The sequence below is a fragment of the Rutidosis leptorrhynchoides genome, chromosome 2 (genome assembly GCF_046630445.1).
Source record: "Rutidosis leptorrhynchoides isolate AG116_Rl617_1_P2 chromosome 2, CSIRO_AGI_Rlap_v1, whole genome shotgun sequence".
NCBI lineage: Eukaryota > Viridiplantae > Streptophyta > Magnoliopsida > Asterales > Asteraceae > Rutidosis > Rutidosis leptorrhynchoides.
The window spans coordinates 66,957,708-66,973,096 of NC_092334.1; the positions used below are offsets into that span (position 1 = coordinate 66,957,708).

The window sequence follows — 15,389 nt, forward strand, 5'->3', positions numbered from 1 at the left end:
CATGTAGGTTCATTCTGCAGCCACAAATTAGAAGAGATGTCAACCAGTAACCGTAAGATCGCATTTGACTAAGAACACAGAAAGTCAAGGCTCTGGGCAACGAGTGGGCCATTACCTAGGTCTCCTAACGCAGCAACGGGGATCAGTAGAAACAGACAAATTCACATGATACCCAAAAGGGTCCTGTGCTTTTAGGACCCATCTAGTCATCTAGGAAGGTTGATCCCCAAAGAAGTCAAAAAAGGGTCTCCATATGTATCATGGGCCACAATTCACAAAGCAATGAGAGAGTTTCATATAAGTCTAAAAAGTTGGACCAGCATTGTGATTTTGTGCACCAGCCAAGCAGCCACCATGTGATTCAGTTAATGGTAACAGGCAGACAGACTAAACATGTGGGTAGTTTTCAATAACAGTGGTCAAATTACAACCAAATTTTAATGAAAACCATCTAAGAAATTGGCACCATTACATTAAGATTTAAGCCTGCATGGTCAAACTCAGGTATTGAATTATTGATAATCAAATACAATCTATTAATTGAATTGAACATTAAACCACAATAAATCAATTAACACATAAGCTATTAATTCTCAACAATTGCTTTAAAGCCTGCAAAATGTTTAGCCACAACTCGCATTCATAATCATTGGTTACAAAACTTAATTTCCATTAGTAACGTCAATTCAGTTAATATAGCATATCTATCTCAGTTCAAAGGCAATTTATCAACAAAAAGCACAAATCAATTGAACAATAAATGACTTTATTTATTTTGTTTCAAAACCCTAACTACACCAAAATTGTTCTTTTCTTATACAAATTTCCTCAATATAATCCACATAATTAAACCTAATGAGCAAAAACGAAATCATTGCTAAAACTATCAATAACCGATTCAGGTCCATCGTTCATCAATCTAATCGCCATAAGTTTCTTCCGTTGCGGAAAACGTGGCGCATAAAACCTAGCAGATACAAACGGAAATTCAACGTCGCCAGCAGAAGCTAAAGTTGCGGAAGCTTCATGTTGATGTTGCTGAATGGTGCCGGATCTGATCGGAGATCGTGAGGGTGAAGTAGGTAATGATGAAGTGCGATGAAGAGATATTTGAGAAATGTGAGACCGGAGATGAGATCTAGCGACGATTTTGGAGTCACGTAGTTTGGCTAAAGCGCCAGGGCGAAGGTAGCGTAGGTAGTTGGAGGCGGTGGATTGTTTTCTGATGCGGCGGTTCATGGTTGTCGGAGAATATTAGGTTTAGAGAGAGATGGAGTAAAGTGGGGTGAGAGAGGCGGGACTTTATCAAGAGAAAGGAGCGGGAAAAATTAGGAAAGTAATTATAAATTCATTTATTTTCGTTTTAATTTTTATTTTTTTGTTCATAAATTTTACATTTATTACCCTACACTTTTTTTGGGAAATAGTTGTGAACATTTTTAGATATGTGACCTCATTTCAACGCGAGTGTTGGAGTCGCTTTTTGGCCTCCCATGGTATCAACACGTCATTACCACGACGCGTTAGTAGGTATGGAGTTCCGGCGTGCTGGCTGGTGGTACGAGAAGAGTTGTTCGCTTGTTGGCAACGTGGAGGGTTGTCGTTGGCTTGGACTCATTCCAATCGTTTGCCATGTCTAAAAAAATAAAAACAAATTATAATGGATAGTTTTTCAACCGTGTGAAAATTTAATATAATTATTAAATAATTGCGTTATACAATTTTATCTATAAATACAACAATCAAACACGATTTTATACAATTTCAACTCTCATTTCTCTCTTTCTCCCACTTTTTATAATTCTTCTATTATTTTACAAAACATCACTCAACATGGGTGTTTATTTAGCTATTACTGATGATTCATCGGATGACGAACTATTGTTTAATTTACTACAATCGTACGTCGAGGAGTTGGATAAAGAAGGTGATGAAGGTCTAAGTGAGAGACACCTGCGAGCACCTCGAATGTATATTCATAGAGATCGTGAATGTGCGGCACAACGTATATATGAATGCTCTCTTAATCCTTTACCCAATTACTCAAAAAAATTAACAGAAAATTGACGCACTCGGTCGTCAAGGTTTTAATGTGTTACAAAATGCGTTGTGCTAATTGGCGTACGACAGAACGGCTAATATGTATGGCGAATATTTTCAAATGAGCGAGCAAACATCAACCGTGTGTTTAGACAACTTTTGTTTGTGTGTCACATATTTGTACGAAAGAGAGTACTTACGCAATCCAAAAGCACTACATATTCAACAACCATACGCAACGCATGAAGAAAGACATGATTTTGGGGGTATATTTGGAAGCATCGATTGCATGCACTTGGAATGGAAGAATTGTCATGTTGCATGGCAAGGTCAATACACGAGTGGTCATAAACAAAACCGACCATCGTACCTAAAGTTGTTGCTTCGTATGATATGTGGATATGACATTCATTTTTTGGTATCGCGGGTTCCAACAATGACATTAATTTTTTAAACCGTTCACCATCGTTTGATTCTATCAAGAACGTCACCGATCGAACCGCACCATTTACTGTATATGGTCATGACTACATACATGGGTATTATCTTGCTAATGGTATTTATCGACGTTTGTGTTCAGATGGGATACAACTCTTTGTACTTTAAATACCCATTTCCCCTTCTTTATGGACGGTCATACCAACCCAAGCCCACCCTCGTTATATTTAAATTTTGCCACATAATCTTTATGAATTACGTGGCGAACGTACTAAAAATATTTCGATTAATGTTTAGACTCATTTTCACACGATGACTAGACAACGGCGCTACGAGCAAGACTTCCTCAAGGCTTGTTGTCGTTCGAAGTAGTTTAAGGCGTTTTGTTATTTTTAAAGGTGAATTTTGAACGTTCATATTTTACAATAATTATCACACTTGCAATTGAATTACTATATATATTTAAATATCATTTAGATACTTGTATTTTTATGTAACATTGTATTTAGGAACATTGAAAATATTTTTGTGGCTAATATCACCTATGGGTGTTCATCGGTTTGGTTTTCGGTTTGTTTGGTGTATTCGGAAGATGAACATAACAATTTGAATATCTTTACCTGGAGAGCCTTTTAAGTGTCTTAAAACCCATAAAACAACTTTAATATGAGATTCTAAATGTGTATGCATATGTTGACTCGAGGTTTATACAGGATAAGAAATGTCAGGTCTGGTATGAGTTGAAATGTCCCGTTCATATTAATTATAAACGTTCCATATTAATTGATTTCGTCGCGAGGTTTTGACCTCTATATGAGACGTTTTTCAAAGACTGCATTCATTTTTAAAACAACCATAACCTTTATTTTATCGATAAAGGTTTAAAAAGCATTACGTAGATTATCAAGTAATGATAATCTAAAATATATCGTTTACAAACGACCATTACATAATGGTTTACAATAAGAATATATTACATCAAAAATAAGTTTCTTGAATGCAGTTTTTACATAATATCATACAAGCATGGACTCCAAATCTTGTCCTTATTTTAGTATGCAACAGCGGAAGCTCTTAATAATCACCTGAGAATAAACATGCTTAAAACGTCAACAAAAATGTTGGTGAGTTATAGGTTTAACCTATATATTATCAAATCATAATAATAGACCACAAGATTTCATATTTCAATATACATCCCATACATAGAGATAAAAATCATTCATATGGTGAACACCTGGTAATCGACATTAACAAGATGCATATAAGAATATCCCCTATCATTCCGGGAAATCCTTCGAACATGATAAAAACGAATTCGAAGTACTAAAGCATCCGGTACTTTGGATGGGGTTCGTTAGGCCTAATAGATCTATCTTTAGGATTCGCGTCAATTAGTAGATCGGTTTACTAATTCTTAGGTTACCAAGCAAAAGGGGCATATTCAGCTTCGATCATTCACACATATAATGTAGTTTCAATTACTTGTGTCTATTTCGTAAAACATTTATAAAACTGCATGTATTCTCATCCCAAAATATTAGATTTTAAAAGTGAGACTATAACTCACTTTCACAAATTTTTACTTCGTCAGGAAGTATGACTTGGCCACTGGTCGATTCACGAACCTATAACAAATATGTACATATATATCAAAGTATATTCAAGATATATTTACAATACTTTTAATACATTTTGATGTTTTAAGTTTATTAAGTCAGCTGTCCTCGTTAGTAACCTACAACTAGTTGTCCAAAGTTAGATGTACAGAAAAAAAAATTGATATATATTATCTTGAATCAATCCACGACCCAGTGTATACACGTCTCAGGCTAGATCACAACTCAAAGTATATATATTTTTGGAATCAACCTCAACCCTGCATAGCTAACTCCCACATTACTGCATATAGAGTGTCTATGGTTGTTCCAAATAATATATACACATGGGTCGATATAATATGTCAAAACATTTGCATACGTGTCTATGGTATCCCAAGATTACATAATATATTAGAATACATGTATAATACAATATAAGTTAGCTAGGATATGATTAATATAGATTTGTTACCAATTTTCACGTAGCTACAACAAGAAAAATTATCCAATCTTGTTTTACCCATAACTTCTTCGTTTTAAATCCGTTTTGAGTGAATCAAATTGCTATGGTTTCATATAGAACTCTATTTTATGAATCTAAACAGAAAAATTATAGGTTTATAGTCGGAAATATAAGTTACAAGTCATTTTTATAAGAGGTAGTCATTTCAGTCGAAAGAACGACGTCTTGATGACCACTTTGAAAAACATACTTCCACTTTGAGTTTAACCATGATTTTTGGATATAGTTTCATGTTCATAAGAAAAATCATTTTCCCAGAAGAACAACTTTTAAATCAAAGTTTATCTTAGTTTTTAATTAACTAACCCAAAACAGCCCGCGGTTTTACTACGACGGCGTAAATCCGGTTTTACGGTGTTTTTCGTGTTTCCAGGTTTTAAATTGTGACGATCGCTCCAAATCCATATGGACGAATACGTCATTCGTTGATTTCATTGCGAGGTATTTGACCTCTATATGATACGTTTTACAGACATTGCATTCTTTTGAAAAGGGTATACCATAAATGAATATTTAAATACAAGGTTTTCGACATCTAATGATTTCTACATATAGACAATCACAGTAAATAATGGTTTCCAATAATACTTTCGTTGACAATGCAGTCAAAATATGATACATGGTGACGATTTTGTGAATGCAATGTTTCCTTGAAAAATATGCCCTGTATGACTCCATGCACATAGCTTGTCTAACATATAAACAAACAGCGGAAGACTTCTAGGAACCTGAGAATAAACATGCTAACAAGTGTCAACACAAAGGTTGGTGAGTTCATAGTTTTAATGTTGCGCATAATCTGTATATCAAGGTGGATCACAAGATTTCAGTTGTTTCATCCAGAAACGTTTATCAAAATATTCTACAAGATTGAGCACCATGGTAACTAAACTTTAACGTTATAATAAGTACCCCTGTTTTAACATACATGCAACCAACATGCACAATACACGCAATCCAACGTGTACTAAACTCAAATAGCATACGTCTGTTTTATAGTTCAGGCTAGGGTTTCTATACCTGGAATAGACGGGGATGTCAAGCCCTATGGATCCATATACAACTATTCGCGCCCACCAGTTCTTATAACTGGCAGTTACTAGTTACCAAAGCTAAGGGATTTTCGGTTCAAACTCGGTGTAGAATTTAGTATGTACTTGTATCCATTGCGTTTAAAATAAAGTGCATGTATTCTCAGCCCAAAAATATAGATTGCAAAAGCAATTAAAAAGGGAGCAAATGAAACTCACGCATATAAATATTGTAAATCAGTTAATAAAGCATTTGCATGTATCCTCAGCCCAAAAATGTAGAGAGTAAAAATGGATCATATGAAACTCACCTTAGCAGCATATAAAGTCGTTCACCAAAATGTGACCGAAACTCGGATTACCAAATAACCGTAGATCTCAACCTAGAGAACATATGTTGGTCAATAAATGTCTATCAAGCTAGGTCAGGTCATAGTGTATCACAATCCTAATGCTCGAGATCGACATACAAAAGTTATCTAAAGTCGTTTCAAAAAGTCAATTTTGACAATAGTTTAACAAAACGAGACGTGCATTATATAAGGATTCATTTACTCGGTTGGTAATATTCAAAAATCCAATTTATCAATCTTACAAACAAGTTGTTTAAATATTAATTGCAGATTCAAAAGCAATTCCAATTAACATCAATCATAATTCAGTTGATCATATCTTTTGATTCGTTCACCTAAATTACGCGATTTCTAAATGAAAAGTTATTGATTTTTCGCCAGCTTTTCAAAAACATGCATATCATATACCTTTTATCAGTAATATATGTATTTAATTCGTGATTCATCATAAACTGTTTAATGACGAAATTTAGCATACAAGCATGCATAAACATATATACTCGAGCACTAGTCAGGGATACACTATTAATATATAAAAATTAAATTACGAGTACTCACGTATCAATATTGAGATTCAATATTGCAGGAAAGGTACGTAAACCAACAGAGATGATAAACACTAGATTGACCTCACGAGCATACCCATGAACATTACCCATCACCTCCATAGCTATAACCCATAATTTCCTTAGCCATATCCTATTCGAAAAACTTATTTTGAAGTCACGCGAGCAGGACCTCGTCGTAGTATTTTATGTATAATACTAATAATATCGCTCCTATTAATACTAATACTAATAATAATAAGATTAATATTAATAATCTTAATATTAATAATAATAATATAAATAATAATAATATAAATATGTTGCAGAGAGATAGATGGATAGAAGTGTGTGTAATCCGAACTGAACACGATCGAATTTAAAGACATTTGCTGGTATCTCTCCTCATGCAATCGCATGAGAATAGTATGGGGATGTCATGCGATTGCATGAGCCCCTTGGACAACTAAAGTTCATTGTTTTTTTTCTCTGCCGACATTTGATTACACATATCACACATATATATTTATTTAATATATAATATATTTAATCTTTAGAATTAATTAAATATTATATTATATTTACGTTTATGGTAAGAATATAATTTTTACAAAAATGACACGGACGTGGTCTCATGACTCATGTATCACTTTCGGTTTTTCGAGCGCACTCTCGTATGTTTAGAAAACTAGCCTTTTACGTTACGTGACGTGTACCCTTATTAATAATTTGACTTACTCATTAATAAATTATCTTATAAAAATTGTAACTTATAAAATTTAACGTTGTGGTCATTTGCTTCTATAAATCAGTGACTCATTGTTTATCGAAATATATTATTTTAAATCAGGACATTTTATGACTAAGTTAAAATATATAATTTTTTTTAAAATTGTAAATTTGTACGTAATATATATGTTTGAAATATTTATCTAATGATATAAAGATAAAGTTTAAATTTGTTCGGAAATTTCCGGGTCGTCATGGCTAATCATAAAAATGTTTTTATAAAGAATATGAGTTGGTATATATAGAGTTTTATCACTATTGAGTAATATAGATAAAACGATTCGATTAATTGAAGAGTACGAGTAAAGCTATCCTAAAAGGAATGAAATGAGAACTAAAGTTTTGTCTTAACTTTTGACGTTGTCTTGGTTGAATTCCGGATTTCAAGGGATTTAAAGAAAATCTTCTAAATCTAAAAGATTTGATTCTTCGATGAATAAGGAAATTAGGATCTCTCTAATTAAATGCGAAGATCTGCCTTGATTTCTCTATCCAATATTTCACTATAAATTAACTTCTTCCGGTTTGTCACTTTTACCATTCCTATAGTTAATTCTTAAATTCAAAAGATTGTGAAAATGCTTAATCCAGTTCTGATCCTTGTCCTTATCCTTACTATCGCAACAATCATTCTCCTTTTCCAACTTCCACCAGAGGAATCTACTTACTTCTACTTTGCTCTTGGGGTTATAGTGCTTTTAATTCTCCCGTGTCTTTATGTTGCGATAAACATTGATATTCACGGTTTGTAATTTATGCGTTGTTATCGGGTTTTATATCTCCCCTTATATTTCAATGTCCCTACTTCTGTCTTCTATAATCATTGTCATTCACAGTTAATACTCCCTCCTATTTACTGCGATTTATACTCCAATTTCTATTTCGGAGCTTTGTCCCTTCGTTTCTTTTTCTTGCGATTAGGCATCTCTTGTAATGGTCCAGAATTTGCATATATAAATTTCGGAATGAACATTGTTAATGTTCTAGGAAGGAAATGGTAATGGCACGATTTTGATTTATTAAATTACCAGAATACCCTGGAAAGGACCGAATCATCAAGAAATATTTTCTTGATATTTTAGAGATTAAATAGGATACAAGAGTCGTGTAACATGGCACATGATGATTTTATGATCTGTGAATCATTACGTTTTATTTAGAAACTCAGCATGACTTATTGTAATATAATCACGTTGATCAAGTGTCATTATATTATACTAATTCATGCTTCAGTTCCCAACACTACTTCAAAACATTCATATTTTAAACTTGAAGGTTTCAGAATTTAGAAACTAAAATAGTTTCTTTTATGATATAATACAGATAGCGCGAAGTGGTAATGATTTCAGATAAGAATGGTTTCGAAAAATATCTTCAGAAATATGGAGGATATTTATAATGGAAGATACGATGATATCTTAGAATATTTAAGATAAGATGATGATGAAGAATATTGTCCGCAATGGTTTTAAAGTAAGGAGCGAGGTATTCACTAATGATTTTAGCAGACACTGAATCATTTGGATTCTTTGAAGGTAGATTTAGTCTTTGTGATTTGTCCACAGCCTCGTTCATAGTCTGCTCAATCCGTTTTTCAGTTCCAAACATTCTCTTTTTCTCAGCTTTACCACCATACTATTCTTTATCATCAAACTTTTGACTGTTAAGGTTGTTTACAGTTTTTGCTGCTTCATCAGCATTTTTTCCAAAATTCGAAGAACTAATTTCGCAGTTTGGGTGTTTTTCAGAAACTTCACATTCGAAGTAAATAAGTCTAGGAGATAGACATTATATGTATATATATAACTGTTGGCGTAGAATTGCTGCGAAATTCGAAATACTGATTGCTAATTCCCGGTAGTTTATATGGCAATTCTCGTTACAAGATGCGGATGAGTAAATGATAGGGTTCTGATAAATATAACAATTTTTCAGAAAATCCTAGATCATTATGGTTGCTGATAAGTTTACTGCTAATGTGGTGGAATATGAAAAGTTCTCCAGTAAAAATGATGAAGGGGTAATCGTTATAATAAGGCTTATTCGAATGAACAATTGAAGGTGATTTGCTGGAGTAGTGACAAAACTGTCTATTTTGAAAAGGGATTGAAAAGTTATTTTAGCTAATAAATGCCAAAGGGTCTGACACGGATATGTGTTAATCTATGACTTTGGTTTCGAGGGTTTTTCAGGTATAAGACTGCGGTTAATATGTGGTTGGATCATCATCTCGATGATTCATTATTTGAAGTGTCTTCAGGAATTTTCGAAGGGTTTGAACACAGATTGTAATCGTTAATATACATATAATGTTCTAGCACAGTTTTGAAGTCAAAGTATAGCTTTGAAAGATTTAGGAATCTAAGAATGATGTCTTTTGTTAAATCTTGTCTTGGATTCTATTTTTTTTTTCTTTTCAAAATCAGAATATGTAATCAAATTTGGATGAGGATGGTTGTTTTGATTTTTATAAAAGAATATATATTGTGTGAAAGTAGTGAGTATAGTTGATGATTTGTTGAATCATAATTGAAGAATGTAACATATTAATTGTGAATTTATATATCTCTCGGGTATTACCTACCCGTTAAAATATTCTCACCATTAACAGTTTGTACAAAAGAATTTTCTTAATTACAATCTTTATGAAAATATACCTACATATATATTTTCTTTAGATGTAATCATGGATTTAATGAGTTAACATAATATTAATCTCATCTGGTTTTTGACTAGTACTAGAATATATAATCTCTAAAACTTTTAGGAACTACATATTCTCTGCAGAATATTTCTTCGATGAAGTTATGAATCAATACTTCATCGTTTGTTGTTGTTGGTATTCCTTGGTATCTATGGTGCGTATGACGTTGATGCTCGTGGAACAGATTGTGAAGTTGAGGTTTGCGATGCGGATGTTGTTGGTGGTGGTAATGGTACTGTTGGTGTTGTTGTCGGTGGTACTGTTGATGCCGGTGATGCTGCTGGTGCTTGTAACCTTTGCACCATATTCTCCAAAGCCACTACCCGAGCACGAAGCTCGTTGACTTCTTCTACTACACCGGGATGATTGGCGGTTCGGACGAGTGGATGAATATGATCCAAAATTTGAGATAGTATATTATCGTGACGAGATACTCTGGAAATGAGAGAGAAAATGGTGTCTCGAACAGGTTCTCCGGTAAGTGCTTCAGGTTCTTCGCCAAGAGGGCAATGTGGTGAATGGAAGGGATCGTCTTCTTCTTGTCTCCAATAATTAAGTAGACTACGGACCCATCCCCAATTCATCCAGAATAGGTGATGGCTGATTGGTTGATCCATTCCGGTTACACTGTCTTCGGAGTTCAGGTGAATATCCATATCGGAATAGCTGTCGGAGTTTAAGGAATTTGAACTAGATACGGGATCCATCTTGTATAATTAGAGAGATGATTTTTGATATGAAATAGATTATAGAATTTAGATTGGTACTCTTCAATACATAATTTACATATGTATATATAATACCAAAATTCCATAAATCACGGAGGAATTTTCGGAAGATGTCAAGTAAAGTTTACAGTAATAGATACGCTAAGATATGAATTTGTCGATACACTATCTGTGCAGTAAATGCAGGAAAACGTGTCTAGATAGGCATGTAATTTCTGACAAGAAATGATAAGCAAAACTCGGTAAAAACAGATACGGTCATAGTCCAGACTCACTAATGCATCCTAACAATTACCAGTTAAACACACTAATGCAAATTCTGGTTCCCTATGACCTCAAGCTCTGATACCAACTGTGACGATCGCTCCAAATCCATATGGATGAATACGTCATTCGTTGATTTCATTGCGAGGTATTTGACCTCTATATGATACGTTTTACAGACATTGCATTCTTTTGAAAAGGGTATACCATAAATGAATATTTAAATACAAGGTTTTCGACATCTAATGATTTCTACATATAGACAATCATAGTAAATAATGGTTTCCAATAATACTTTCGTTGACAATGCAGTCAAAATATGATACATGGTGACGATTTTGTGAATGCAACGTTTCCTTGAAAAATATGCCCTGTATGACTCCATGCACATAGCTTGTGTAGTGACCCGAACTTTTCCATGTTTATATATATTAATTGAGATTGATATTTACATGATTAAATGTTTCCAACATGTTAAGCAATCAAACTTGTTAAGACTTGATTAATTGAAATATGTTTCATATAGACAATTGACCACCCAAGTTGACCGGCGATTCACGAACGTTAAAACTTGTAAAAACGACATGATGATATATATATGGATATACATATGGTTAACATGAGATTATGATAAGTAAGTATCTCCATAAGTATATTAACAATGAGTTATATACATATAAACAAGACTACTAACTTAAGGATTTAGAAACGAGACATATATGTAACGATTATCGTTGTAACGACATTTAAATGTATATATATCATATTAAGATATATTAATATATCATAATATTATGATAATATAATAATTTAACATCTCATTAGATATAATAAACAATGGGTTAACAATATTAATTGAGATCGTTAACTTAAAGGTTTCAAAACAACACTTACATGTAACGACTAACGATGACTTAACGACTCCGTTAAAATGTATATACCTGTAGTGTATTTAGATGTATTAAAATACTTTTGGAAGACTTCAAGACATATATCAAAACACTCATACTTAACGAAAATGGTTACAGTTACTTTCCCATTCTTTTCTTTCATCAAGAATTCTAGTCGTATTCTTACCCGTATTATACACAGCTTCAAAATGTACTTACTATAGGTATATACCAATAGGAACTAGCATGGGATTCCACTCTTGATTATGTCATGTATGACTAATCAATTTTAACTTCTACCATGAGCTAGTCAACTAACTAGAACTCCTTTTAACCCCACTCACCACTCACCAATTAACACTCATCATTCACTCCATTTCACTTCCAAATCTCTTTCTAATTCTCTCTCAACACACCCACACTATTATGAACGTATTTTTCCAGTAGTTAATCATCATCTTCATCAAAAATCACTTCAAGAATCAAGCTATAATCATCATAGGAAGAACACTTCAAGAATACTTCAAAAATCCCTTCAAGTTTACTAATTTACTTCCAAGCTTTCTAATCCATTCCAAGTAATCATCTAAGATCAAGAAACCTTTGTTATATACAGTAGGTTATCTTTCTTATTCAAGGTAATATTCATATTCAAACTTTGAATCAATTTCTATAACTATAAACTATCTTAATTCGAGCAAAAATCTTACTTGAACTTGTTTTTGTGTCATGATCCTACTTCAAGAACTTTCAAGCCATCCAAGATCCTTTGAAGCTAGATCATTTCTTGTCACTTCCAGTAGGTTTACCTACTAAACTTGAGGTAGTAATGATGTTCATAACATCATTCGATTCATATATATAAAACTATCTTATTCGAAGGTTTAAACTCGTAATCACTAGAACATAGTTTAGTTAATTCTAAACTTGTTCGCAAACAAAAGTTAATCCTTCTAAATTGACTTTTAAAATTAACTAAACACATGTTCTATATCTATATGATATGCTAACTTAATGATTTAAAACCTGGAAACACGAAAAACACCGTAAAACCGGATTTACGCCGTCGTAGTAACACCGCGGGCTGTTTTGGGTTAGTTAATTAAAAACTATGATAAACTTTGATTTAAAAGTTGTTATTCTGAGAAAATGATTTTTATTATGAACATGAAACTATATCCAAAAATTATGGTTAAACTCAAAGTGGAAGTATGTTTTCTAAAATGGTCATCTAGACGTCGTTCTTTCGACTGAAATGACTACCTTTACAAAAACGACTTGTAACTTATTTTTCCGACCATAAACCTATACTTTTTCTGTTTAGATTCATAAAATAGAGTTCAATATGAAACCATAGCAATTTGATTCACTCAAAACGGATTTAAAATGAAGAAGTTATGGGTAAAACAAGATTGGATAATTTTTCTCATTTTAGCTACGTGAAAATTGGTAACAAATCTATTCTAACCATAACTTAATCAACTTGTATTGTATATTATGTAATCTTGAGATACCATAGACACGTATACAATGTTTCGACCTATCATGTCGACACATCTATATATATTTCGGAACAACCATAGACACTCTATATGTGAATGTTGGAGTTAGCTATACAGGGTTGAGGTTGATTCCAAAATATATATAGTTTGAGTTGTGATCAATACTGAGATACGTATACACTGGGTCGTGGATTGATTCAAGATAATATTTATCGATTTATTTCTGTACATCTAACTGTGGACAACTAGTTGTAGGTTACTAACGAGGACAGCTGACTTAATAAACTTAAAACATCAAAATATATTAAAAGTGTTATAAATGTATTTTGAACATACTTTGATATATATGTATATATTGTTATAGGTTCGTGAATCAACCAGTGGCCAAGTCTTACTTCCCGACGAAGTAAAAATCTGTGAAAGTGAGTTATAGTCCCACTTTTAAAATCTAATATTTTTGGGATGAGAATACATGCAGGTTTTATAAATGATTTACAAAATAGACACAAGTACGTGAAACTACATTCTATGGTTGAATTATCGAAATCGAATATGCCCCTTTTTATTAAGTCTGGTAATCTAAGAATTAGGGAACAGACACCCTAATTGACGCGAATCCTAAAGATAGATCTATTGGGCCTAACAAACCCCATCCAAAGTACCGGATGCTTTAGTACTTCGAAATTTATATCATATCCGAAGGGTGTCCCGGAATGATGGGGATATTCTTATATATGCATCTTGTTAATGTTGGTTACCAGGTGTTCACCATATGAATGATTTTTATCTCTATGTATGGGATGTGTATTGAAATATGAAATCTTGTGGTCTATTGTTACGATTTGATATATATAGGTTAAACCTATAACTCACCAACATTTTTGTTGACGTTTAAAGCATGTTTATTCTCAGGTGAATATTAAGAGCTTCCGCTGTTGCATACTAAAATAAGGACAAGATTTGGAGTCCATGTTTATACGATATTGTGTAAAAACTGCATTCAAGAAATTGATTTCGATGTAACATATTTGTATTGTAAACCATTATGTAATGGTCGTGTGTAAACAGGATATTTTAGATTATCATTATTTGATAATCTACGTAAAGCTTTTTAAACCTTTATTGATGAAATAAAGGTTATGGTTTGTTTTAAAATGAATGCAGTCTTTGAAAAACGTCTCATATAGAGGTCAAAACCTCGCAACGAAATCAATTAATATGGAACGTTTTTAATCAATAAGAACGGGACATTTCAGTTGGTATCCGAGCGTTGGTCTTAGAGAACCAGAATTTTGCATTAGTGTGTCTTATCGAGTTTGTTAGGATGCATTAGTGAGTCTGGACTTCGACCGTGTTTACTTGAAAAATGATTGCTTAACAAATTTTGTTGGAAACTATATATTTTTAACATGTGAATATTATGTGATATATTAATCTCTTAACGCGTTTGATATTATGTGATAGATGTCTACCTCTAGAACAAGTCCCATTGACTCACCTAATAATAATGAAGAGTCAAATGTAAATTGGAATGATTCGTGGACTGATTCACAAGTTCCCGAAGAGGAACCGGAAGAAGAGTCGGAACCGGAAGAAGAATCGGAACCGGAAGAAGAATCGGAACCAGATGAAGAAATAGAACCGGCGGGGGAAATAATAAAACGGTTAAGTAAAAGAAAATCCTCAACCAACCGACCAAGGTTAATTATGGTCAATGGTGTTTCCGCTAAGGAAGCAAAATATTGGGAGGATTACCAATTCTCCGATGAATCGGATTCTGACGAGAATTCCGATGATGTTATAGAAATTACCCCAACTGAATTTAAAAAGGCAAAAGAAAATAATAAGGGAAAGGGCATAAAAATAGAGAAATCTAATTCCAACCCCGATGAACTTTATATGTATCGTCAACCCCCGAAGTCCTTAAGTTGTAACAATGACCCGGGAACCTCTAAACCACTAGGTTTTTCTAAACCAATGT

The 15,389-nt window shown here is 33.1% G+C and overlaps 1 protein-coding gene across 1 annotated transcript; it reads right to left on the bottom strand.

Moving 5' to 3' along the window:
* Positions 1-303: 303 nt before the first annotated feature.
* LOC139887944 (uncharacterized) lies at positions 304-1,239 on the bottom strand. Its single transcript, XM_071870988.1, has 2 exons — positions 895-1,239; positions 304-387 (listed from the first exon to the last, which is right to left on the bottom strand). Exons 1-2 carry the CDS (start codon positions 1,237-1,239, stop codon positions 304-306), a joined length of 429 nt encoding a protein of 142 aa, XP_071727089.1.
* Positions 1,240-15,389: the final 14,150 nt, after the last annotated feature.